Here is a 25474-nt window from a genome sequence, read left to right on the forward strand (position 1 = left end):
TTTAGTGTGCAGCTTAAGTCTAGTCCTTTTATTACTTTGTTATACATAAATTGCATATACAGTGATCCCCCGCTCGTTGCGAGGGTTCCGTTCCAGGACCCCCCGCAACGAGCGGGTTTTCGCGAAGTAGCGCTGCGGAAGTAAAAACACCATCTGCGCATGTGCAGATGGTGTTTTTAACTTCCGCAGCGCTAGCGAGGAGCCAAAGATTGGGGGCGGCGCGGGTGTTTTAAAACGTCGCCGCCGACATGGGGGGCTCGCTAGCACCCCCCTGAACCCCCAACCCGGGTTTGGGGGGGTGCTAGCAAGCCCCCCATGTCGGCGGCGACGTTTTAAAACACCCGTGCGGCTTTCCAATGAGTCCCGAAAACAAACGTGGACTCATTGGAAAGCTCCGATTGTTTTAAAACAGTTGCGCCGTTCTCCGCTGACTCCTAAAGCGGGGAAGTTCGCCAGGAGTCAGCGGAGAACGGCGCAACTGTTTTAAAACGATCGGAGCTTTCCAATGAGTCCCGAAGACAAACGTCAAACTTCCTCGTTTGTCTTCGGGACTCATTGGAAAGCCACGCGGGTGTTTTAAAACGTCCCCGCCGACATGTGGGGCTCGCTAGCACCCCCCCAAACCCGGGTTTGTGCCCATTTTCTGGAATCCTTGCCTTTCCCTGTCCTCTTTGTTTTTGGATCTAATTTGGTAATATTGAATCCAGTCCAATTTGATCCCTTTGTCCTGGAGGTCCGATTTAGAAATTAGTGTATCATTTTCATTTAATAATTGATCATATGTTATCTTATTCTTTAGGATCATTGTCTTGGGATATGTAATGGCCTCATTCGGTGAGAGCCAACTTGGTGTTTGCAGTGATCCCCCGAATTTCGCGATCTCGATCTTTGCGAAACGCTATATCGCGATTTTTCCACCCGATGACGTCACTCCCTTCCTTTCTCATCTTTCTTTCTCTCTCTCTTTCTCTATCTTGCTTCTTCCTCTCTCACACTCTCTTCCTCCCTCTCTCATCTCTTTCTTTCCTTCTCTCTCTTTCTCTATCTCTCCCCCTCTTGCTCTCGAGCGGCGGGCGGCACCCAGGGAAGGTTCCTTCGGCCGCCCAGCAGCTGATCTGCTCGGCAGCGCAGTAGCAGCGAGGAGCCGAAGATGGGGTTTCCCCTTTGCGTGGGCAACGGGGAAACCCCATCTTCGGCTCCTCGCTGCTACTGTGCTGCCGAGCAGATCAGCTGCTGGGCGGCCGAAGGAACCTTCCCTGGGTCTTCAACTCCCAGAGCGGCGGACAAGCGGCGGCCGGACAAGCGCCGGACAAGCGGCAGGCAGACAAGAAAAGCGGCAGCCAGACAAGCGGACAAGCGGCGGACAAGCGGCGGACAAGCGGAAAAGCGGCGGAAAAGCGGAAAAGCGGCAGACAAGCGGCGGGCGGAAAAGCGGCGGGCGGACAAGCAGACAAGCGGCGGACAAGCGGGCAGGCAGGCGGCTCCTCAGCTGCTGGGTCTTCCCAGGTGCGGAAGTAAAAACACCATCTGTGCATGTGCGGCCATGGAAAAAGGGGCGCGCATGCGCAGATGGTGTTTTTACTTCCGCACTACTACATTGCGAAAAATCGAGTATCGCGAGGGGTCTTGGAACGTAACCCTCGCGATACTCGAGGGATCACTGTATTGGGACTTTTGCACTGATTGCCACATTTCTATTAGACTTTTTCTCACAAAATGCTGTTTGAAGTGTGTAAGTAATTTACCATTTTTCCCAATTAAATATGAGTGCCAACCAAATTCCATGTTATAGCCTTCCAAGGCTAGTATTCTTTTATCCCTTAAGGTGATCCAATCTCTTATCCAATTTAATGATGCAGCTTTATAATATAGCTTCCAGTCTGGCACTCCCATCCCTCCTCTGCTCCTGTGGTCCTGTAGGTGTTTGTATTTTAGCCTGGCTTTCTTTTTGCTCCAAATAAATTGATGGGTGAACTTCTTTAGTGAATCGAAAAATTTCCTGGGTAATTTTATGGGTATTGTCTGATAGAGAAAAAGAATCTTAGGGAGTATATTCATTTTTATCACTGCGATTTTTCCAAGAAATGAAAGTTGGAGATTGGCCCATTTATCCAAATTTGTTTTTGTCATTTGCAGAAATTTTTCATAATTGTCTTTGTATATGGTACTACATTTGGCTGTGAGAATTATTCCCAAATATCTTACCTTTGGAGCAATTTGGATTTCCAGTTCATTTTCTAGTTCTAGTCTTTGATTTAAAGTCATATTTTTAACTATTATCTTAGTTTTATTTATTTTTATTTTTAACCCTGCCACTGCTCCACAGTCATCTATTTCTTTTAATAAATATTTGCCTGATATCAGTGGGTCTTCCAGAATGAATACCATATCATCCGCATAAGCTTGTAACTTAAATTCCTCATTTTTGGTTTTTAATCCTTTTATTTTCGAGTTGTTTCGTATCTTAATCAGTAATGCTTCTAATGCTGTTATAAAAATCAATGGTGCCAGCGGGCATCCTTGCCTTACACCTTTTCTAATTTGTATTTCCTCAGTCATTTCTTTATTAATTATTATTTTAGCTTTTTGCTGCGAGTATATTGTATTAATTAAACCCACTAATTGATCTCCAAAATTCATTTTTTGTATCTGCAGTATGAAATATCTCCAGTTAATTTTATCGAACGCTTTTTCCGCATCCACAAAGACCAATGCAGCTTGTCTTCCAATCTGTACATCATAATATTCAGTTACATTCAGTATCGTTCTAGTATTATTTTTGATTTGTCTGTATGGGAGAAAACCGCTTTGGTCAGTGTGGATAATTTGATTTAAGATTGGATTTAATCTTTCAGAAATAATTGCCGCTAAAATTTTGTAGTCAGTGTTGAGGAGGGTAATTGGCCTGTAGTTTTGGATTAGGGATTTTTCAGATTCACTTTTAGGAATTAAAGTAATGTATGCGTGCTTCCAGGACTCTGGTATATTCCTGCCCGATAGGATATCATTAAATAGTTCTAACATATATGTCTCTAATATTCCTTGTAAAGTCTTGTATAACTCAAAAGGTATCCCATCCGGTCCGGGAGATTTATTGTTTTTTTGTTTACCAAGAATTTGCCTAAGTTCAGTTATCGTAATTTTGTCATTTAATTTTGTTTTTTGATCTTCGGAAATTTTTGGTAATTCTATTTGTTCTAGGTAGTCATTAATTTTACTTTCCTCCACCTGTTCTTGGTCATATAGATTGGAATAGAATTGTTCAGCTATAATTTTTTTTTTATTCCTGTGTTTGTCTTTCCCCCTGCGAGTCAATTAAACCTTCAATATATCTATCTGATTGTTGAGAGGCTAGTTTCCACGCTAGCCATCTCCCAGGCTTGTTGGCATTTTCGAAAAAGTTTTCTTTTTGGCTTCTAATTTTTTGTGCCAGTTCCTCCTGATTATATAAGTTCACCTTGTGTTTTGTCAAATTCAATTCTTTTAGTGTTTTTGGGTCAGATGGATTTTTATGAAGTCAGTTTTTGCATTTCACTTTTCTTTTGCTTATTCTTACACGCTACGTATGCTATCGATAAGCCTCTGATATGAAATATTTTAATTCCTTTTCCATTTTTAGTGTATATTCCTTTTCCTTAATAATGGATTGGTTTAATGACCACCTTTTCCTAATAGATCTTTCTTGCTCCGTCCATTTTAGCCAAATTGGATTGTGGTCCGCCCAAATGTTAGGGAGGATCTCTGATTCTGTAATATTTTGAGTGAATTCTTGGTTGGCCCACGCCATGTCTATTCTTGACCACGACTTATGTGGGTATGAAAAATATGTATAGTATCTATTATTTGGGTGTAAAGATCTCCACGTGTCTTTCAATAAGAATTCTTCTACCATATGTTTGAAGGTATGTGGAAGAGTTTTTCTAGCTTTTTTCTTGTTACTGCTTTTGTAATCTTTTTTTCTATCCACTATCGAGTTGTAATCTCCAACTATTACGAATTTTTTTGAGTCAATGTCTAATAGAATTTTGTGTATTTTAGCATAGAATTCAGCCTGTTTTTTATTTGGAGCGTATATTGAGATTATTACTGTGGGGGTGTTTCCTTTGTTTATTTGTATTGCCAAGATCCTTCCTTCTTCATCAGAGTATAGTAATTTGGGATTTAATCGTGGTTTGACATAGATTACAGTTCCGCGTTTCTTAACTGGGGCTAGGGAAGCAAAAAGTTTACCTAGTTTTGGACATTCTAAGACTGAGTGCTGATCTTTCTTGATGTGTACTTCCTGGAGACACGTTATATCTGGGTTGCTTTTAGCCAATTTGTGCCATATTTTATTCCTTTTCTGTAAAGCATTTATACCATTGATGTTTATGGATATTAGTGATAGTTCTTCATCTGTAGTTATTTTCTTAGTTCCACTCTCTACCTCCTGCTCTAGACCTTGTAGTTGCCCCTTCTTTGCCATTGTTTGGTCGTTTATATCTGATCTCCGGTTCTTGTATATTTTTATCCGATATTGATTCCTCTCTACTCTCCGCCTCCTTTCTCCCTCTCCCCCCTAGTTCTTGTAATTCAATTGTCTTAATATTTTGCACTTCTTCACCCCTCTCCAGCACACCTTAGATTTGTCACCCAGATAATCCACAATCTTGTCAATCAATCAGTTCGATTGTGGCCATCCCAGCTAATGATGAAAGGGTTGTCTTTCTCAGCTGCTGGCTGAGAAGTTGATGCCAGCTCCCTGGGGGGGGGGAGGTAGGTTTCCAAGCCCTTCTGGACCACTGACTGGTGCCTCTCTTTGGATCTGGCCTGGTTCTAGTCAGTTCCAGGTCTCCAAACAGCTGGGATTTGGGGCTTCCCATGGAGTGGAGGGAACTCCATACCACTGCAATGTTGGCCATAGCCCTTTTCCTTTGGAAAAATATATGTTAAGGTTTAAATTAACTTCTTATTTTAAAAGGAAATTAGATTTAGAATTTCATTCTAATTGGAATACATTTTAGATTACAACTGCACACATGAAATGTGCCAAATCCAAGATTTGCATTCTACAACTTATTTTTTTACTTTAACATAATCTATATATTATTTATAGGGTAATTTTAATGTAGTGTACATACCTAACCATATAATACTTTAGATTTGTGGATTAAATGCCATAATTATTGCTTTTGTTTTAATTGCTTTTAATAATTATTATCTATACCATCTATTTTTATATCTGCTATTACTAATGAGAAGGCATAATTTGAATTCTTCTGCATTTGCAGCTTAAGTAGATGGTCCTTCACAGAGTCCTGCAGCAAGCATCTTGCTGAAGTCTTCAGGAAAAATCAGAGATTGAAACATTTACAGTTGTTTCTCAAGGACACAGATGAGAGAGCAATGGAACTGCTGTGTGATGGGCTCCAACATCAAGACTGCAAAGTGGAAATACTAGGGTGAGTGATCAGTATTATTTTTACAGTTTGGTATGTGTTACTTTCTCTTGAATTCTGGAAAAGTATTCATAGAAAAATAATTACAGTTGTGACGTTTAACCATATTCTCTTTCTTCTGTTTTCTAAGATACAATTCTATCTGTGATTATAATCAAAATGGTATAAAGACAGTTTTCTGGGGGGATGTGAGATACTTTCTCATTTGTTAACTGCCGAGAATCTAGCAAGTGGTCTAATTTTTGAGGGAGAAAGTAAGTTCCTAGGAATGAATTCAGAAGTTTATAAATGTTCATTCAGCAATGTGCAGATATGACAGTTGCCCCCGGAGGCGGAGTAACGACGCTGAGACGTGAGTTGTGGATTAATTAAGAGTCATTTATTAATTAACATATTTAAATAACTTTAAATAAATTTAAATAAATAAATTTGCATAAATTTGCATAAATTTGCATAAACAAATTTGAATATTTAATTCCAAACAAACTAAGGACCTGCAGAGCAAAACTAACGGGGCGGAAATTCCTACCATAACATACTTAGGCAACATTGGGCAATGACTCCATGCTGATCCAGGTGAAGGTACCACCATCACCTGGATCCTAGCCATGCTTCTGCGTGTGGGAGGAGATCACCCTCCAATCCCCGTGGGACATTGGATCCGGTGATTCCCCATGGACATCCTCTCTCCAATCCCCGACGTTGTTGAACCTCTGGTTCCTGGAGAGAGGCGGTCCATCACCCTTTAATGATGCCCTGAAAGGAGCATGCGCAGTTGCATCTAAATGCCCATTTCTGCCCCAAACCTGCCTACCCCAATGACCAAAGGGAGGCCTATTTAAACAAATGCACCACGCCCCCTAACCAATCCAATCCGCACCTGTCAGTGTGGAATAGGCGAAAAAACGGCCGCCTCTAAAGGGGAGGCCGCAAAAAATTCCTATTCGGCCCCAAGGTGACCTCAGGAGGACACACTGGTGATAGCGGAGGGTGGGCGGGTGTTTGCAAACAGAAAATGCAATGGGAGCCGCTTTTGCAGATCGCCCTTTAAATAGGGCGATCTGCTGGCCCGCCTCAAGATGCCAGCAGCGCGCTCTGATTGGCGCGCTGCCAGAACCCGAACTTCCGGTTTCAGCCGAAACCGGAAGTTCGCAGCAAAAATAGCTGCCTCATCGCCTCCCCCGCCCCTGAGGCAACTCCGGCCGACGGAAAAACCGTTGGCCGGGTATTTGCCCCCGGAGGCGGAATAACGACGCTGAGACGTGAGTTGTGGATTAATTAAGAGTCATTTATTAATTAACATATTTAAATAACTTTAAATAAATAAATTTGCATAAATTTGCATAAACAAATTTGAATATTTAATTCCAAACAAACTAAGGACCTGCAGAGCAAACTAACGGGGCGGAAATTCCTACCATAACATACTTAGGCAACATTGGGCAATGACTCCATGCTGATCCAGGTGAAGGTACCACCATCACCTGGATCCTAGCCACGCTTCTGCGTGTGGGAGGAGATCACCCTCCAATCCCCGTGGGACATTGGATCCGGTGATTCCCCATGGACATCCTCTCTCCAATCCCCGACGTTGTTGAACCTCTGGTTCCTGGAGAGAGGCGGTCCATCACCCTTTAATGATGCCCTGAAAAGAGCATGCGCAGTTGCATCTAAATGCCCATTTCCGCCCCAAACTTGCCACGGAGGGGGGGTCAGATCTCAATCTTGGCCCCCCCGACCCCCACCCAGCCTCCTACACCAATTCCTGGAGGCACCTCTGCAGGTCCGACAGGAAGATGGCGTTCCCCTCCTCTGAGAGGTGAACGCCGTCGGCTCGGTAGAGCCAGGGGGTTCCAAATTTTATGTGGGGATGCTTCACTACACACACCCCCAACTCCCTAACCACCTTTCCAATGGCCTGGTTGACCCTCAACCTGGCCTTGTTAACGGCTTTGGGTGAAACAGCATCCCGCCAAACAAGTCTGGGAAGGATCTCAGACCAAACCAGACGTGTGCCTGGATACGCGGCTGCAATGGCCCGAAGGTCTTCGCGAGCCTGGATGCTCACCGACAAGCCGCTCAAAACGCCAAGATCATTGCCCCCGAGGTGGATCACCAACAACTCGGGGGCTCCCTTAGCACACCGTTCAAAAAACAGGGGGCAGAGCCCCTCCCAGCGCATTCCCCTTCGGCCCATCCAAACAACGTCCAACTTCGAGCCCAGGGAAAGCTGTGATCCGACAGGGGACCGTGAGGCAAAACGACCGGCCCAGAACACGAAACTGTGGCCCATGAGCCAAACTGCGGGCCGGGAACCAGCAACAGCTGAAACAACAAACAGAAAATTAAAACAGCCAACGGGTCCCTATCGGGGGGGGGGGCTGACGTATGTACGAAAGGCCGCCGCAATGACAGAATAAAAATCCCGGGTTGTCCCCCCGACTAGCGCAAAGGCAGTTAGGGCCGACACCAGGCAAACGGCATCCTCAGTTGGTGCTAAAACAATCTCCACACCGCGACCACGCTGGTCCGTCTTGGACTGTCGCAGACGTATGGAGACCCCACTAGCTTGTAGCTGCACGTTGCTCCCTGGAGCGCGCGCATGCTATTGTCCCGAACCGAACCGGCTAAACTTCACTCACCCGAAAAGCCCCAAAGAAGAGCGTAGTCGCTGCCGCATGGAAAAGGCAGGCTTCATAGTGCGAAGGCCCAGCCTGATCCACGTGTGGCTTAGGGCCGACAGCTGTAATATGGATAAGGGCTGCCGGGCGTCAGCCGTTGGTGTCGGCCGTTCCCGGGACCACCCTTCTAACATTCGCCTAACCCGAAAAACACTACACGTGTCAGGGAACCCTTGAGCTTTGGCGATGGACGCCAGGCCCGCCAACTTGCCCTAGGAATGTAAGATCCCTCCCGATACCGGCAGCAGCCCATTCAGCCGGCCATGTGGAGTAGCACCACTTCCTTCCTAGCGTCACCCCGACGCCAAGGTAACCCGAGGCGTCGGAGTGTAATTGCAAGTCTGCATGGAGAAGCAAATCTTGCCGCCAGAAGGAAATCCCATTAAAACGGGCCAGGAAAGTCTGCCATACCAGCAAGTCTTCCTTGGCCCCCTCAAATTCTTTGCCATAAAGGCCCTACGGGGACCCTGATATGGAATTCTAAAGCCTTCACTAAAGCCCCGCAGGATAGCAGCCACCCTTTCGGGTGGGCGATATCCCCGCAAAAGTTCAGCCAGGGGCTTAAGCCTGACCGGACTGGGGCCCTTGAGACACAGGAACGGCGGGCTTGTTCTTGTCCCTGCCGTTCCTGTCTTTCCCGGGACGCGGGCACATGTGCGTGGCATGGGAACCCCCGCACTTCCCGCAGGCATGACGGAACTTGCAGGAGGAGCGAGCGCAAGAGCCGTTGGCGCTGTACTCAAAACAAAGCGGGGTGGTTCGAACACCCTGCCCCGCAACCGTGCGGGGCGCAGCCGGCTCCTCCTCCATCAAATGACCACTATCGGTCCTTTGGCCCGACCCGCTCTTGCGGGTAGCCTGAAACCATAGATCGGGAACTTCCCGATCCCAGGGCAGAGAAGGGTCAAACGCCACCCTCATTCGGAATGCCTCGTCATAGGTTTGCCAGGCATCCCCTTGGACCTCGAAGTGCGCCATGGCGATGAGGTCAATGTATTTAAGGAGCGCAGTGGCCCTGCCCGGCTCCTTCTGTATGATAACGGTGGCGTATGTCAAAAAGGCGTAAAGCCAAGACCTGAATGACCTAGGTACCTTGACCTTTTTGGCCCGATCGGTATGGGCCTCCTCATCCCTTTCTTTTTTGGGAACTTCCCTATTTAAAAGGGTGTAGAGATCAATGTATTCCCCCCTCCAAATCTTATCTCTGATTGAGGGGTGTAGATGGTACCCCAAAGGGGTTGAGGGAAGGCCCGCAGGAAGCGCCCCCATGGCAGCCGCCATGGGGTCAGTCGAGGTGGCCACACTGTTATTTGCCACCCCCACCGAAGATAAGGCTGCCGGCAGGCTGGCCAATCCAGGCAGAACCACAGAACCACCCACCCCCGTGGGGGCTACCTGGACCCCTGTCATCCCAGTCGTGCCAATTAAAGACCCCGTGGTCACCAATGGCGCCCCGGCTGGAGCTAAAGCCGGTGGTGCGGTCGGCCCCCAAACCTGGGAGCAGACCACAGGCGTGCTGGACCCTAAAGGAGGGCCCAAGCCGGCCGTTCCTGCCGGGGGGTTAAGGTGGGTAACCCCTGAACAACCGGTGTGGGTGCAATGGAAAGGGACTCACCCCTGCCATCCAATGGGACCCCAGGGGCCCCGGCTGCAGAACCGGCATCCCGCGCCGCGGAGTTGCTCTGGTCCGGAGCTTCTTGTGCTTGCGCAGCGGCAGGAGGGGCTCCCACTGCTGCGGAGGGCCCGGATCCACTGCGTGCCCCGAAGGTGGCTTCCCAGCGGGCGTCCATGCGGTCCAGGCGATCTAAAAGAGCAGAAAAAGCTTGAGCAGATACCACCGCTCCCTGGCCCCGAGGGGCCTGGGCGGCAGGCGGGGGTGGCGCTTGGGGGGTAGAAACTACAGCCCCAGCCTCCCTAGCCCTGACAGAGGGGACCCTGGCCCTTCTAGGGCGAGGGCCCTGTGGAGCCTGCTTGGCTACACGCTTCCTGGGGCCCATACTAAACCGGCCAACCAAGCAACAAACCCAAATATAAAAGAGGCTCCAAAGGTGGGCCTATTCCCCTAGCCCCCCGGATGGGAGGTATAGAGGTCCTAAAAAACCCTGGGGCAAACCCCACCAAGGGAAAAAACCCCAAAACAAAAACTCACCAAGGCGTGGCCACCTAAGGGAGCCCAGGGACCGTAGGGAACCAGTTCAGCCCACCTAATCCCAGCACCCCCAAAACAAGGCCCCTTGGCCCAAAAACCCCAAAAAACCCCTGTGCCCCTCTCTAAAAAAGGGGGGGGTCGTCACCCTGCAGAGGGTCCTAGGCTGGGGTGGGTGGGCTAGCTTACCACCCCCCCAGGGGAAGAGGCCTGCTATACCCCCTTAAACCCCTGGCACCAGCCTTCCCCAGAACTAATTAAAAAGTTTCACCAGCAAATAAACAAAATCCCCAACCCAGACTCCAGGGCAAAAAGCCCCAGAATCACAAAAGCTATCGGGTGAGGCTGACACCTGTCCCCACCCCCCTGGAGAGTAGGCTACCCTACCCTCCGCTGCCAAAGAAAACAGAAAAAAGTCAGGGGCAGCAAGCCCTTGACTCAAAACCTGTCGGGCCTCGATAGGCCCGTCCTCGCTGCAGGCGATCCGCTGCAGCCGCCGACGCAGTCAGAGAACCTGTTTGCAAACTGTTTGTTTGCAAACAGAAAATGCAATGGGAGCCGCTTTTGCAGATCGCCCTTTAAATAGGGCGATCTGCTGGCCCGCCTCAAGATGCCAGCAGCGCGCTCTGATTGGCGCGCTGCCAGAACCCGAACTTCCGGTTTCAGCCGAAACCGGAAGTTCGCAGCAAAAATAGCTGCCTCATCGCCCCCCCGCCCCTGAGGCAACTCCGGCCGACGGAAAAACCGTTGGCCGGGTATTAATTACACTGATTAAAAAATTTGCAGCTGTATGTAGATTTATAGGTCTATAATGTTTGGTCATTCTTTGAGAATTCTCATATACTTTAATTTTGTTTACACATTTTGATAAGATTTTGTCTGAAATTTATTGTAAACTTTTTGTTATTTAGGTGGCTTATGTCATATTGTCATCACTTGTTGAACGTTCTCTTCAATTTTTCACTAACTTCCTTTAATACAGTAAAGATCCCTGAAAATTTCTTCTCCTTAGGATTTTGGGAATTTGCTTTAATATAAATATTGACTTGCAAGGTAATTGCTAATCTACATTAAAGATTTTAATTTCCATCTAGGAAGACTTGCCTTCCTATATGTAGCATTTTTATTATTGTTATCATTGAATAATTTGCACTTACCAAACTTCCAGAAAAGCACTGGAAACTTCTATCTGAACAAAAAGAGGACTCAGAATAATCTCCAAGCACTCCAAAGAACAGCTCCCCATGAGGAGATTTAGAGCCCTGGGTGATAAAAGTTTGCCTACCTTTGCAAAAGTCATTGTCAGTCCTGTTTGGGCAAATTTCCTTTCTTAATCATTTATGTAAATTGCTTGTTACCTGCTTTCTGTATGTTAGGATCCTTCAGAATTCAGAACTTTGATTACACTGGGCGATTCTCCTTCATTCCTCACCAAAAGAAATTTTGTTATTTAGAATATATGAAGATTTTGAAATTAAATACAAGAAATCTTCCTGTGGGAAATGTTGTTGATTGGGGAAAATGGTAAGATGGGACATTGAAGGTTGAACACCAGAGATAACAAAAAAAATAAAAATAAAATTATAATTAAAGGAGAAGAGACAGAGTAGAGGAAAATAGTCTGGAAAAAATCAAGGATATTTGGGAATAATGTGCTCAGTTACTCTTAAGATTGTCCACTATCATAAATCTGGATTTGAAAGAGTTTGTGTAAGAGGAAGAAGAAGCTTTACTGGATAAAACTGTGATTGTGGTTTATTTTATTTTATTTTATTTTGTCCAATACACACTGAAGATAATAAACGTGTAGTAATATATAGCAAGGAAAGGATAGAAGAAAAGATATAAGAATAAAATACGTCAATGAAGAATAGAGGGAAAGATATATGAATGGAAGAAAAGATATAGGAGATATAGGAGAGACAATTGGACAACAATGATATGGAAAAATATGTTACTCTAGATACACAAATGAAACCAGCTCTTTATTAACTAATACACAAATAGCAAAACAAAAGGATAACAGATGGGTTTTTATTTTTATTTTTGGTTTAAAGAAGTTAAAGTTTTGAAGGGTTTTCTGAAAGAAATAAAGAGCAAATGAAACAAAATCAAGCTCTGTAAGACTATTTAAAAATATTAAAGGTCAAAGGAAAGGGAAGAAGTGTAAAGTTGTTTTCTTTGGTGAAGTTGAAAATATTTATGTTGGTGCTCCTTAACACGTAATGCATTTTTGCTGAACAGAGACATGAAAATTTTTATTATAGATAAGAGAATGGGGGAGAAGAGATCTTTTGTTCTACATTTGGAGAAAGTGAAAAAAATATTGTGTAAAAAGTAAAGAAAAAGGAGCTCTGGTGGCAAAGTGGTTAGAATGCAATACTTCAGGCAAACTCTGCCCACAGCCTGGAGCTAAATCCTGATGGAACTCAAGGTTGACTCAGCCTTCCAGCCTTCCATAGTTGGCAAAATGGGAACTCATATTGCTTGGGGCAATATGCAAACAATACTTACGGTACATTGTAAATTATTCAGAAAGTGCTGTAAAGGGGCAGTATATAAGCCTATAATGCTATTACTGTTATGTTGCTTTATTTCATTAAAGTTAATGTTATGTATGTAATTACTTCTGGCAATTCTTATTGAATTTTTGCTGATTAGAACTAAATGATGAGATTTTAAGAATTTGTTTATAGATAAGAGATTAAATATGGAAAAGAGAGATATTTTGTGATATTAATAGAGGAGGTAAATACTGTAGCTTACCCAGTTTGTTTGTATTCATCATGAAAAAAGGAAAGTCATTTCTCTTTCTTTTTGCACTTTCTATTATTCTTTTCACTATTTTATATATTTTTGCATTATTTTTAGATATTTGTATTAGTAAAGTTCAAGAAAACTGTTACTTTTTTGGGTGATTTAATTTTTTTATTGTTTTTCCACACCTTACAGAGATTCAATAATTTATTATTATTATTATTATTATTATTATTATTATTATTATTATTATTAATTAGATTTGTATGCCACCCCTCTCCAGAGACTCGGTGCGGCTCACAACAATAATAATAACAATATGACAATGTATCAAATCTAATATATTTTTTTAAAGCATCTAAAAACCCATCATTTAAAAACCACACAACACAAGCATACCATACATAAAAGTATATAAGCCTGGGGGAGATGTCTTAATTCCCCCATGCCTGGCGATACAGGTGGGTCTTAAGCAATTTGCAAAAGACAAGGGTGGGGGCAGTATCTCTGGGGGGAGTTGATTCCAGAGGGCCAGGCCCCCCACAGAGAAGGCTCTTCCCCTGGGCCCACCAGATGACACTGTTTAGTCGATGGGACCCGGAGAAGGCCAACTCTGTGGGACCTTATCGGCCACTGGGATTCATGCGGCAGAAGACGGTTCTGGAGGTATTCTGGTCCAATGCCAGGTAGGGCTTTAAAGGTTATTACCAACACTTTGAATTGTGACTGGAGGCTGATTGGCAGCCATTGCAAGCCACGGAGTGTTGGAGAGACAACAAATCTGGGTAACCCCACGATAGCTCTCGCAGCCGCATTCTGCATGATCTGAAGTTTCTGAACACTTTTCAAAGGTAGCCCCATGTAGAGAGCGTTGCAGTAATCGAACCTCGAAGTGATGAGGGCATGAGTGACTGTGAGCAATGACTCCCTGTCCAAATAGGGCCACAACTGGTGCACCAGGCGAACCTGTGCAAACGCCCTCCTCGCCACAGCCAAAAGATGATGTTCCAATGTTAGCTGTAGATCAAGGAGGATGCCCAAGTTGCAGAACCTTTCCGAGGGGGGCAATAATTCCTCCCCCAGGGTAATGGACGGACAGATGGAATTGTCCTTGGGAGGCAAAATCCACAGCCACTCCATCTTGTCAGGGTTGGGTTGAGCTTGTTGACACCCATCCAGACCCCAACAGTCTCCTGGCACTGGCACATCACTTCCACTGCTTCGTTGACTGGACATGGGGTGGAGATGTAAAACTGGTTTCATGTAGATATTAAATAGCAGGGGGGAGAGGACCAACTCTTGAGGCATCCCATTAACACTGACTGCGACTGACTGGAGAGGTAGGGGGAGAACCACTGAAGAACAGTGCCTCCCACTCCCAACCTCTTCAGCTGGTGCAGAAGGATACCATGGTCGATGGTATCAAAAGCCACTGAGAGGTCAAGAAGCACCAGAACAGAGGACAAGCCCCTGTCCCGGGCCCACCAGAGATCATTCATCAGCGCGACCAAAGCAGTTTCCATGCTGTAGCCAGGCCTGAATTCTTACTGTTGAGGGCCCAGATAATTAGCTTCTTCCAAGGACTGCTGGAGTTGGAGTGCCACCACCTTCTCAACAACCTTCCCCATAAAGGGGAGGTTGGAGACTGGATGGTAGTTATTAAGCACGGCTGGGTCCAGGGAAGGCTTCTTGAGGAGGGGGCACACACATGCCTCCTTGTAGGGAGCTGGGAAGGTCCTCCTCCCCAAAGAAGCATTGACAATCTCCTACACCCAGCTCCATGTCACCTCTCGGCTGGCCGAAACCAACCAAGAGGGACACAGATCCAGGAAGCAGGTGGCAGAACTCACAGCTCCAATGGTCTTGTCCTCTTCATCAGGTGTCACCAAGTCAAACTCCTCCCAGACAGATGAACAAGGACGGGCCCCAGTCCATAGTTCCCTCTAAGCTGAGCAGTGAGCAATCGCTCACTTAAAAATCATCATCAACTCAGAGTTTTCCAAACCTGCCCAGAAGCCGAGAGGGAAAGAGTGAGAGGGAAGGAGGGAGAGAGGAAGAGAGAGAAACAGATAGAAAAAAGAGAGGAAGGAAAAGAGAAAGAAAATGAATGGGAGTAAGGAAGAGAGAAAGAAAATCAAAATCTAGTTTGAAACTAGCTGAAGTATTTAAGTGGCATTTTGATATTGATAGAGTTGCCCTATTATGAGCTCACTGTTATAGACACACAGTACAGTATTTTATTTTGAAATTATCTGAGGCAAAACAGGGTGGGTTTTTTGTTTGTTTGTTTGTTTGTTTATTATTTATTTATTTATTATTTCTGTGCCGCCCAGTCCCAAAGGGACTGCTGCTCAGACACTATACTTTTCCGCCCCCCCCCAAAAAAAAATTAGAGGGAACACTGCCCCAGTCACCTCGACTGACTTGTTGTCAGCTGACATTGCTATGCAATCGGAGTTAAGGTTCGCCCGGCTCCAAGCGACTTTATCAGTGAAAAATGAGTTAAACTCCTTGGCACTGCTCTGCAAGGGCTCCCCAACTCCCCCCTGATTCAGAAGGGAGTGGGTCACCCTAAAAATAGTGGCTGGGCGGGATTCCGCTGATGTAATCAAGGTGGCATGATACACGCATCTTGCCACCTTGAGCGCTACTTTGTAAGTCTTAATGTGAGCTTTTACAAGGATTTGGATTTACTCTTCCTCCATCGCTTCTTGAGACGTCTCTTCTGGCGTTTCAACTCCCGGAGTTCCTAAGTAAACCAAGGAGCTCTCCGGGGTCTAGTGCCACAGAGAACAGAGAGGTCGCAATGGCGCAATTTGGTCAAGAGCCTCCATTGCAGCCCTATTCCAGGCAATGGCAAGAGATAGTGGATGAGTGAATCTGGTAAAACCCCAAGTGCCCTCTAAAAGCCCTCTGGGTCCATCAGGCATCTGGGGCGGAACCACCTAGTCAGTTCCGCCTCCCTGCGGGGCAGGATTGGAGCCAAGAAATCAAGCCGCAGTAGAAAATGGTCTGACCATGACAAAGGCAACACTTCTAAGCCCCTTAATCTCAGACCATTACTCAATTCCTCCGAGAGGAATACCATGTCGAGTGCGTGTCCCCCCTCGTGAGTCGGGCCCTGAACTATGAAATGCTTTTGATGTTTGCTTTGAAAAACAATTTAAATATTTTGGACTCTCCTCTGCAGGCTTGGTGGAGAGATCACCAAAGAATCCACCATGAGGCATCTAACAGAAGTATTCAGGGAAAACCAAACATTGAGGGAGTTATTCTTGTCCTTCAAGAACCAAGATGAGAGAGCAATGAAAGTTCTGTGTGAGGGGCTGAAACATCCACAATGTACAATAGAGATGCTAGAGTAAGTTATTCTTTTTCATTTCAGTTGACTGGCATAATGGTCCTTTGATGGGCAATATTCTGGAAAAGTATCATGGCAGAGAAAGTGCATTTGGTAACACATGTTCTTCATGCTTGTTTTTCAAGAAATATTTCTATTTTGTTGGACTTTTCTCTGCAGGCTTGGTGGAGAGACCACAGAGGAATCCACCAATTCAGGGAAAAACAGAGTTTGAGAAACTTATACTTTTCTTTCAAGAACTGAGATGACAGAGTAATGGAAGTTCTCAGTGATGGCCTCAAACATCCACAATGTTCAATAGAGATGCTAGAGCAGTGATGGTGAACCTATGGCATGGGTGCCATAGGTACCACATGGAGCCATATCTGCTGGCACATCAGCCGTTGCCCTTGCTCAACTCCAAAATGCATGTTTGTGCTGGCCACTTGATTTTTGGCCTGCACAGAGGCTCTGGGAGGGCATGTTTGGCTTCCAGAGAGCCTCCAGGGGGATAGTAGAGGGTGTTTTTACCCTCCCCCAGCATCATGGAAGGCTTTGGAGCTTGGGGAGGATGGAACACGAGCCTACTGGGGCCATCAGAAGTTGGGAAACAGGCTGTTTCTGGCCTTCAGAGGGCCTCCAGGAGGTGGGGGAAGTGATTTCACCCTCCCCAGGCATTGAATTATGGGTGTGGGCACTTGGGCATGCATGATAGGGCACACACATACCCTTTCGGTACCTGAGGAAGAAAAGGTTGCCCATCACTGTGCTAGAGGAAGTGATGCTTTTTCATTTTTGCTTTATTGCTATAATGGTCCTATTTGACTGTTAAAATTTGAGAAAAGTATCATGGGAGGAAGGGCTGGGTCCTAACTTACCTTACTGCTGGTTTGCTTCCTCCAGCACCGCATGGGCACTCATGCATGGTGCCAAAACCAATCAAAATTAAACATTAAAAAAGCCAAAAACAAGATAGCAACCACATGCACAGTATCAGAAATGCAAATTCTGCACATCCTCAGAAGAAAAAAAAAATCAAAAATAAAAAAGTTTTTTAAAAATCCAAAAAAGGAGAGAGAAGACAACAAGATGGCTAATTCCAAAAAATATTTTTTAAAAAGATGGTGGTGCCCAAGGACGGGCATTGACCAAACTGGTTCATTGATGTCATTGTGACATCACCAGCAGGTCAATAGCGGTTCAGGCGAATCAGTCCAAACCGGGACAGTTCAGTTGCAAACACATAATCATATTTTCTTCAAATTCCTATGAGTGGTCTCACACATCCACAATGTATAATAGAGATGCTATAGTAAGTGATGCTTTTTCATTTCTGTTTCAATGCCATAATGGTCCTTTTTAACTGTTTAAATTTCGGAAAAGTACCATGGGAAGGAAAATTCAGTTGCAAACACATACTGTATTTTAGGTGTATAAGACATACTTTTTTACCTCAAAAAACTGTGTCAAAAACTGTGTGTGTCTTATACACCAAATGTTGCCTGGGGAGGAGTTGGGTGAAGGTCAGTAGCAGCCTTCCCGTAGTCCTGCAGCAGCAACTTTTCATGTAGTTTGGCGGCTGGCTGCCACCGTGGCCGCCAAAACATGAGAAAGCTGTGGAGAAAGAGCTGCTGCTGGTGCTGCTGGCAAACTGTGCAAGAAGCCACCACTGCTAGACTATGGAAAGGCTGCTGCCACTGACTGCCACCACCGAAGCACGTGAGAAGCCACCACTGCTGCTCTAGGGAAGGCTGCTGCCACTGCCGCTGACTTCTGAGAGAGGCCGGCTTCTCTCAATGGTCAACAATGGCTGTAGCGGCTTTCCTGTAGTTCGACGGCGGTGGATGATCTTAAAAGAGAGTTGAGAAACATCCACAAACTGGAGGACAAGAAAAGACAATCCTTCCTCATTTCACCAGCGGGGATTCTGGTTCTCTTTTAACTGCCCTTTCCCACCCAGCAGAGCTTTCAGGGACTGCTAGGTTAAGAGTCAATTCACCAAACTGAGTAAATCAAGCCACACGCCCATACTCCAGAAAAGACATGCTTGGATGGGGCGAGAGGGGAAGGGGAAAGAAATTGCCCTTCCATTCATTCTGCGCTGAAGGGCCCTTGTGCATGCTGCTGCTGGTTGGTCCCCAGAGAGATAGAGGCAGAGAGACAAGAGATAAAGAGAGAGGGGAGAAGTGAGAGGGGGAGGGAATGTGAGAGAGAGAAAAGGAGAAAGAGAAAAATGAGAAAATGATGGAGGGAAAGAACAAGGGAGAGGAAGAACAAACAAATGAGAGAGAGAAGGGGAGAAAAGGAAAAAGAGGGAGAGGGAAGAGAAAAACAGAAATTAAAGTGAGAAAGTGAGAGAGAAATGAGAGAAAAAGGGGGAGAAAAAGAGAGAAATGAGAAAATAACAGAGGCAGAGAATGAGAGAAAAGAGAGAGAGAAAAAAGAGAGAGAGAAGTGACTCTCATAATGTCATAATGTAAATCATAATGTAAAAAACGCCCAAAGAAGAAGAGAGAGAGAAAAACCAACCCTCACCTGTTTTTTGAAATGGTTCAAGAATGAACACACACATACACACACACAAAGGGGGGAGGAGACAGGGATGGAAAAAAAGAGGGGGGACGTGAGAGGGGAAGGTAATGAGAGAGAGAAAGGGAGAAAGAAATGAGAAAATGAAGGGAAAGAATGAGGTAGAGGAAATAAAGGCAAATGAGAGAGAAGGGAGAGAGACATGAGATAAAGATTGAGAGAGGGAGAAAAGAGAAACAAATGAGAGGGAGACGGGGACAGAAAGAAAAAGGGAGAGGGGGAGGAAAGAAAGAGAAAAACAGAAATAAAAATGAGAGAAATGAGAGCAAAAGGGGGAGAGAGAAACAAATGAGAGAGAAAAGGGGGAGACAGAGGGAGAGCTACACAGAAATGAGAGAGGCCTGGAGGGAGAGAATGAGAGAGAGAGAAAAGAGAGAGAGAAGTAGAGAAAAAGAAAGAAAAGGGAAAGAGAGGGAGCGAAAGAGAGAAGTGGAGAGGAAGGAGTGGGGGATGGAAAGAAGGAAGGGAGGGAGGGAGACATTCCCCACAGAAAACACTGGGTGTCAAAAACTCACCCACTCGTGGCTGGAGAGGTTACTATTACTATTACTATTTAATACTACACCATTTGGTTCAGAAAACCTTTCCCCTTGTTTTCCTCCTCTAAAATCTAGGTGCGTCTTATACACTGGTGTGTCTTGTACAGCAAAAAATACAGTAATCATATTTCCTTCAAATTTCTACAAAATGCCTTCCATATTTCCTTTGAAAAACAACTTAAACATTTTGGACTCTCCTCTGCAGGCTTGGTGGAGAGATCGACAATGAATATACCATGAGGCCTCTTACAGAAGTATTCAGGGAAAACCAGAGATTGAGAAACTTATGCTTGTCCTTTGAGAACCCAGATGAGAGAGCAATGGAAATTCTGTGTGAGGGCCTGAAACATCCACAAAGTACAATAGAGTTGCTAGAGTAAGTGATGCTTTTTCATTTTTGTTTCATTGGCATAACAGTCCTTTTTGACTGTTAAAGTATTATGCGAGGGGCAGTTCAGTTGCAAACATGTAATCACATTTTCTTCTTTTCCTATAAAGCAAACTGTCCCTCCCATCAGAGGTGGGTTCCTCCAATTTTCTTCCATGCTTGCTTTGAAAAACGATTTAAATTTTTTGGTCTGTTTTCTGCAGGCTTGATGGAAAGATCGCATCAGGGGTGGGTTCTAACTTATCTTGCTGCTGGTTTGTTTCGTCTGGGGGGGGGGAAAGTCGAAAACTAGACGGTGACCACACATGTAGTGCTGGAAACCCAGCTTCCGAACATGCTCAGAAGAAAAAATAAATAAAATACATTTTAAAAATATAAATATAAAAAACCATGATGGCGCCCACAGACTGGCACTGACCTAACCGGTTCCATGATGTCGTTGTTACATCACCAGCAGGTCACTACCGGTTCCGGTGAACCAGTCCAAATGGGAAGAACCCACCTCTGATGGGAGGGACAGTTCAATTGCAAACATATAATCATATTTCCTTTAATTCCTATAAAATAACTTCCATGTTTGCTTTGAAAAATAGTATGATTTTTCAACTGTTTCCTGCAGTCTTGATGGAGAGATCACCAAGGAATCCACCATGAGGCATCTAACAGATGTATTCAGGGAAAACCAAACATTGAGAGTGTTAGGCTTGTCCTTCAAGAACCAAGATGAGAGGACAATGGAAATTCTGTGGGAGGGGCTGAAACATCCACAATGTACGATAGAGATGCTACAGTAAGTGATGCTTTTTCATTTTTGTTTCATTGGCATAATGGTCCATTCTGACTGTTAAAGTATCATGGGAGGAACCGTTCAGTTGCAAACAAATAATAATATTTCCTTCAATTCCTATGAAATCCCTTCCATATTTCCTTTAAAAAACAATTTAATTTTTTTAAAAAATTCTCTGCAGGCTTTATAGAGAGAATGCCACAGAATCCACCATGAAGCATCTAACAGAAGTCTTAATGGAAAACCAGAGATTGACAGATTTATTCTTGTACCCTGATCACCCAAATGAGAGAGCAATGGAAGTTCTGTGTGAGGGGCTTAAACATCCACAGTGTATAATAGAAACGTTAGTGTAAGTGATTCTTTTTCATTTCAGTTCGACTGGCATCATGGTCCTTTGATGGGCAATATTCTGGAAAAGTATCATGGGAGGAGCTGTTCAGTTGCAAACACATAATCATATTTCCTTCAGTTGCAGCAACATGCTCTCCGTGCTTGTTTTTCAAGAAATATTTCCACTTTGTTGGACTCTTCTCTGCAGGCTTGGTGGAGACATGGCCAAGGAATCCAACATGAGGCCTCTTACAGAGGTGTTAAGAGAAAACCAGAGATTGCAATACTTATGCTTGTCCTTCTATTGCCCAGATGAAAAAGCAATGGAAATTCTATGTGAGGGCCTGAAACATCCACAATGTACCATAGAGACGCTAGAGTAAGTGATGCTTTTTCATTTTTGTTTCATTGCCCTAACAGTCCTTTTTTGACTGTTAAAGTATCATAGGAGGGACAGTTCAGTTGCAAACATATAATCATATTTCCTTCAATTCCTATGAAATGCCTTCCATGCTTGCTTTGAAAAACAATTCAAATTTTTTTGACTGTTCTCTGCAGGCTTGATGGAGAGATCACATTGAGGGTGGGTTCTAATTTATCTTGCTGCTGGTTCATTTCCTCCCATGCCATATGGGCACATAGGTTCAATGACAAAAAGCCGGGGAGTGGGGTGGGTGGGTTTGCAGCCGAAAACAAGATGGTGACCACATGCACAGTGCTAGAAACTCAACTTCCACACATGCTCAGAAGAGGAAAATAAATAAAATAAAAAAATAAGAAAAATAAAAAAAACCCAATGATGCCCACAGACTGGCATTGACCTAACCAGTTCTACGATGTCATAGTGACATCACCACCAGTTCACTACCAGTTCCGGTGAACTGGTCCAAATGGGAGGAACCCACCTCTGATGAGAGGGACAGCTCAATTGCAAACGAATAATCATATTTCCTTCAATTCCTATGAAATGCCTTCCATGTTTGCTTTGAAAAAGAGTTTAATTTTTTTCAACTGTTTCCTGCAGTCTTGAAGGAGAGATCACCAAGGAATCCACCATGAGGCATCTAACAGAAGTATTCAGGGAAAACCAGAGATTGAGAGAGTTTGTCTTGTCCGACAAGAACCCAGATGAGAGAGCCATGGAAATTCTGTGTGAGGGGTTGAAACATTCACAATGTACAATAGAGACGCTAGAGTAAGTGATTCTTTTTCATTTTTGTTTCATTGGCATAATTAGATTAGATTAGATTTATTGGATTTATATGCCGCCCCTCTCCGAAAACTCGGGGTGGCTCACAACAATAATAAAAAACAGTACACAATAACAAATCCAATACCCACCAATCTAATTCCAATTTAAAATTAGTAATTCCATAAAACAATCCCAATATATATAAAAAACAGGCACACAGTCAATCAATCAACAAAACAGCATGGGCAAGGGGGAGGTGTTTTAGTTCTTCCATGCCTGACGGCAGAGGTGGGTCTTAAGGAGTTTACGAAAGGCAGAGAGGGTGGGGTCAATCCTAATCTCCGGGGGGAGCTGGTTCCAGAGGGTCGGGGCCCCCACAGAGAAGGCTCTTCCCCTGGGTCCCGCTAGACGACATTGTTTAGTCGACGGGACCCGAAGAAGGCCGACTCTGTGGGACCTAACCGGTCGCTGGAATTCGTGCGGCAGGAGGCGGTCCCGAAGATATTCTGGTCTGGTGCCATGAAGGGCTTTATACGTCATAACCAACACTTTGAATTGTGACCGGAAACTGATCGGCAACCAAGGCAGACTGCGGAGTGTTGGAGTCATATGGGCATACTTAGAGAAGCCCATAATTGCTCTCGCAGCTGCATTCTGCACGATCTGAAGTTTCTGAACACTTTTCAAAGGTAGCCCCATGTAGAGAGCATTACAGTAGTCGAGCCTCGAGGTGATGAGGGCATGAGTGACTGTGAGCAGTGACTCCCGGTCCAAATAGGGCCGCAGCTGGCGCACCAGGCGAACCTGGGCAAATGCCCCCCTCGCCACAGCTGAAAGGTGTTTCTCTAATGTGAGCTGTGGATCGAGGAGGACGCCCAAGTTGCAGACCCTCTCTGAGGGGGTCAATAATCCCTCCCCCAGGGTGATGGACGGACAGATAGAATTGTCCTTGGGAGGCAAAACCCACAGCCACTCCGTCTTGTCTGGGTTGAGTTTGAGTTTGTTGACACCCATCCAGGCCCCAACAGCCTCCAGGCACCGGCACATCACTTCCACTGCTTCGTTGAATGATCCTTTCTGACTGTTAAAGTATCATGGGAGGGAGAGTTCAGTTGCAAACAAATAATAATATTTCCTTCAATTCCTACGTTTGTTTTGAAAAACAATTTAATTTTTTTCAACTGTTCTCTGCAGGCTTAATGGAGAGATCACCAAGGAATCCATCATGAGGTCTCTTACAGAGGTATTCAGGGAAAACCAGAAATTGAGAAACATATGCTTGTCTGTCAAGAACCCAGATGAGGGAGCATTGGAAATTCTGTATGAGGGGCTGAAACATCCACAATGTTCAATAGAGATGCTAAAGTAAGTGGTGCTTTTTCACTTTTTTTCATTGCCATAATGGTCCTTTTTGATTGTTAAAATTCCGGAAAAGTATCATGGGAGGCACAGTTCAGTGACAAACACATAACAATATTTCCTTCAATTCCTATGAAATGCCTTCCATGTTTGCTTTGAAAAACAATTAAATTTTTTGGACTGCAGGCTTGGTGGAGAGATCGAGATGGAATCCACCATGAAGCCTCTTCCAGACATATTCAGGGAAAACCAGAGATTAAGAAACTTATGTTTGTCCTTCAAGAACCCACATCAGGGGTAGGTTCCTCCCGGTTTGCACTGGTTCACCTGAACCTGTAGCGACCAGCTGGTGACGTCATGATGATGTTAGTGAAACAGACCAGTCGGTGCTGGTCCATTGGCACCATCATATTTTTGGGTGGATTTTTTTGAAGCAGGTTTCCGGCACTGTGCATGTGTTTCCATTTTGTGTTCAACTTTTTTCCCATGAGGAACAGTCACACATCATGGGAAGACATGAAGTGACAATGAGGTAAGTTAGAAACGAATTCTGCATTTATTGCCATCCTGCACAGCCCGGACAATGAGAGAGGAAAGAGGGCGAGTGTCTTCCACACCTCTCCATTGACTCTCAAAAGTTTCAGATCTAAATTGACCCTCCCAGATAAAGCATCCTGCAGTCTCATCTACAAGACAGAATAGAGAGAGAAAGAAAGTAAACGAAAGGAAGGGGAGAGAGAGAATGAAAGAGAGAAAGAGAGAAAAAGAAAGAATAAAAGAGAGGTAGAAAGAGTGATTGGCTTCCGCAGGGCTTTTGGGTGACTGCTGCCCACAGCTGCCTCTGGTCCCCTGGACACACCACTTTCTTCCTTCTCTTGCCACTGCTGCTCTACTGCTCACTGGATCAGTACATTTCAGACTATGTGTGTGTGTGTGTGTGAGAGAGAGAACAGATGCTGCACTGGGACTGACTTATTTATTTATTAGATTTGTTTCCCGTATGGTAGAAACAGCCCTCTCCTGTCCTTCAGTGGGAAAAAAGGAGGGGGACTTCACAAACAAAAGGGAATTTTCTCTTTTTGGCACCGGAGCCAAAGCTAAAAAAAACCTGGGGGGGAGAAAAAAAGGGAGGTTAGGAATGGGTCGAAGGAAATGTTTTTCATTGTTTTAACTCTGTAACAACACCTTTCCCAGCTACTGCTCTCTCAGCTCAGCAGCAAAACTTTTTATTTTTTCAAGGTTAGTCCCTTTCTTCCGGGAGAGGGAAGATTGGGGGGGGGGGGGGGGGAGAAAAAGAAGGTGGCATGGGATGGTGGGGGGTGGGAGGATCATCTTCATTCCAGCCGGTTGCTGCTTCCTTGAGTCCCCTCAATTTTTCGGTCCTAAAAAGCGGCTGAGAAATGCCCTTCTGTTTTGGAGCCATGCACCATTTTTTGTCCTTGCCTCATTCCCATTTTAATTTGTTTTTTCCCCTCCCACCTTGAAACGAACTTCAAGAAAAAGGAAGTGAGGGGGTGGAAGGGGGTAAGAAGGATGCAGGAGTGGAAAGGGAATGGATTGGGAATGAAGAAGGCTTCCTGGCTCAGGGAAGGTTTGGAGAATCCAGAGCGTGCCTTTTCCCTTCACTCTTGGGGTGCTTTTATTTCCAAAGTCCCCACCCCTATTCTCTTTCCCTAAAAATGGAGCTCTTGATCCGAAGCAAGTGGTGTGAAATGAAAGTAAGATTTAAAGAAAACAAAGTTGAGCTTGTTTGTAAGGAAAACAGTTTTTCCCAGATTCTCAACATGACACTCCTCAGATAGTGATTTTTAAGTGATAGTTTTATTAAAATTTATTATAGCATAAAATATAATTTTTAAAAGATTTTTTGAAGGGAAGGGAGAAATACAAGATGAAGAAAACAGAGAGAAAGAAAGAGAGAAAAA

General features: G+C 44.8%; 1 protein-coding gene across 1 annotated transcript in view; it reads left to right on the forward strand.

Annotated features, from left to right (window-relative positions):
• The window catches only part of LOC139155604 (NACHT, LRR and PYD domains-containing protein 12-like), a 45195-nt gene that overhangs the window by 15960 nt on the left and 3761 nt on the right, over window positions 1-25474 (forward strand). Inside the window, exons 5-12 of the mRNA XM_070730804.1 lie at window positions 5271-5441; window positions 16213-16383; window positions 19696-19866; window positions 20498-20668; window positions 20847-21017; window positions 21138-21377; window positions 22023-22193; window positions 23385-23555. Coding sequence (XP_070586905.1) covers window positions 5271-5441; window positions 16213-16383; window positions 19696-19866; window positions 20498-20668; window positions 20847-21017; window positions 21138-21377; window positions 22023-22193; window positions 23385-23555 — 1437 coding nt within the window. The remainder of the gene's footprint in view (window positions 1-5270; window positions 5442-16212; window positions 16384-19695; window positions 19867-20497; window positions 20669-20846; window positions 21018-21137; window positions 21378-22022; window positions 22194-23384; window positions 23556-25474) is intronic.

The sequence above is a fragment of the Erythrolamprus reginae genome, unplaced genomic scaffold (genome assembly GCF_031021105.1).
Source record: "Erythrolamprus reginae isolate rEryReg1 unplaced genomic scaffold, rEryReg1.hap1 H_32, whole genome shotgun sequence".
Taxonomy (NCBI): Eukaryota; Metazoa; Chordata; class Lepidosauria; order Squamata; family Dipsadidae; genus Erythrolamprus; species Erythrolamprus reginae.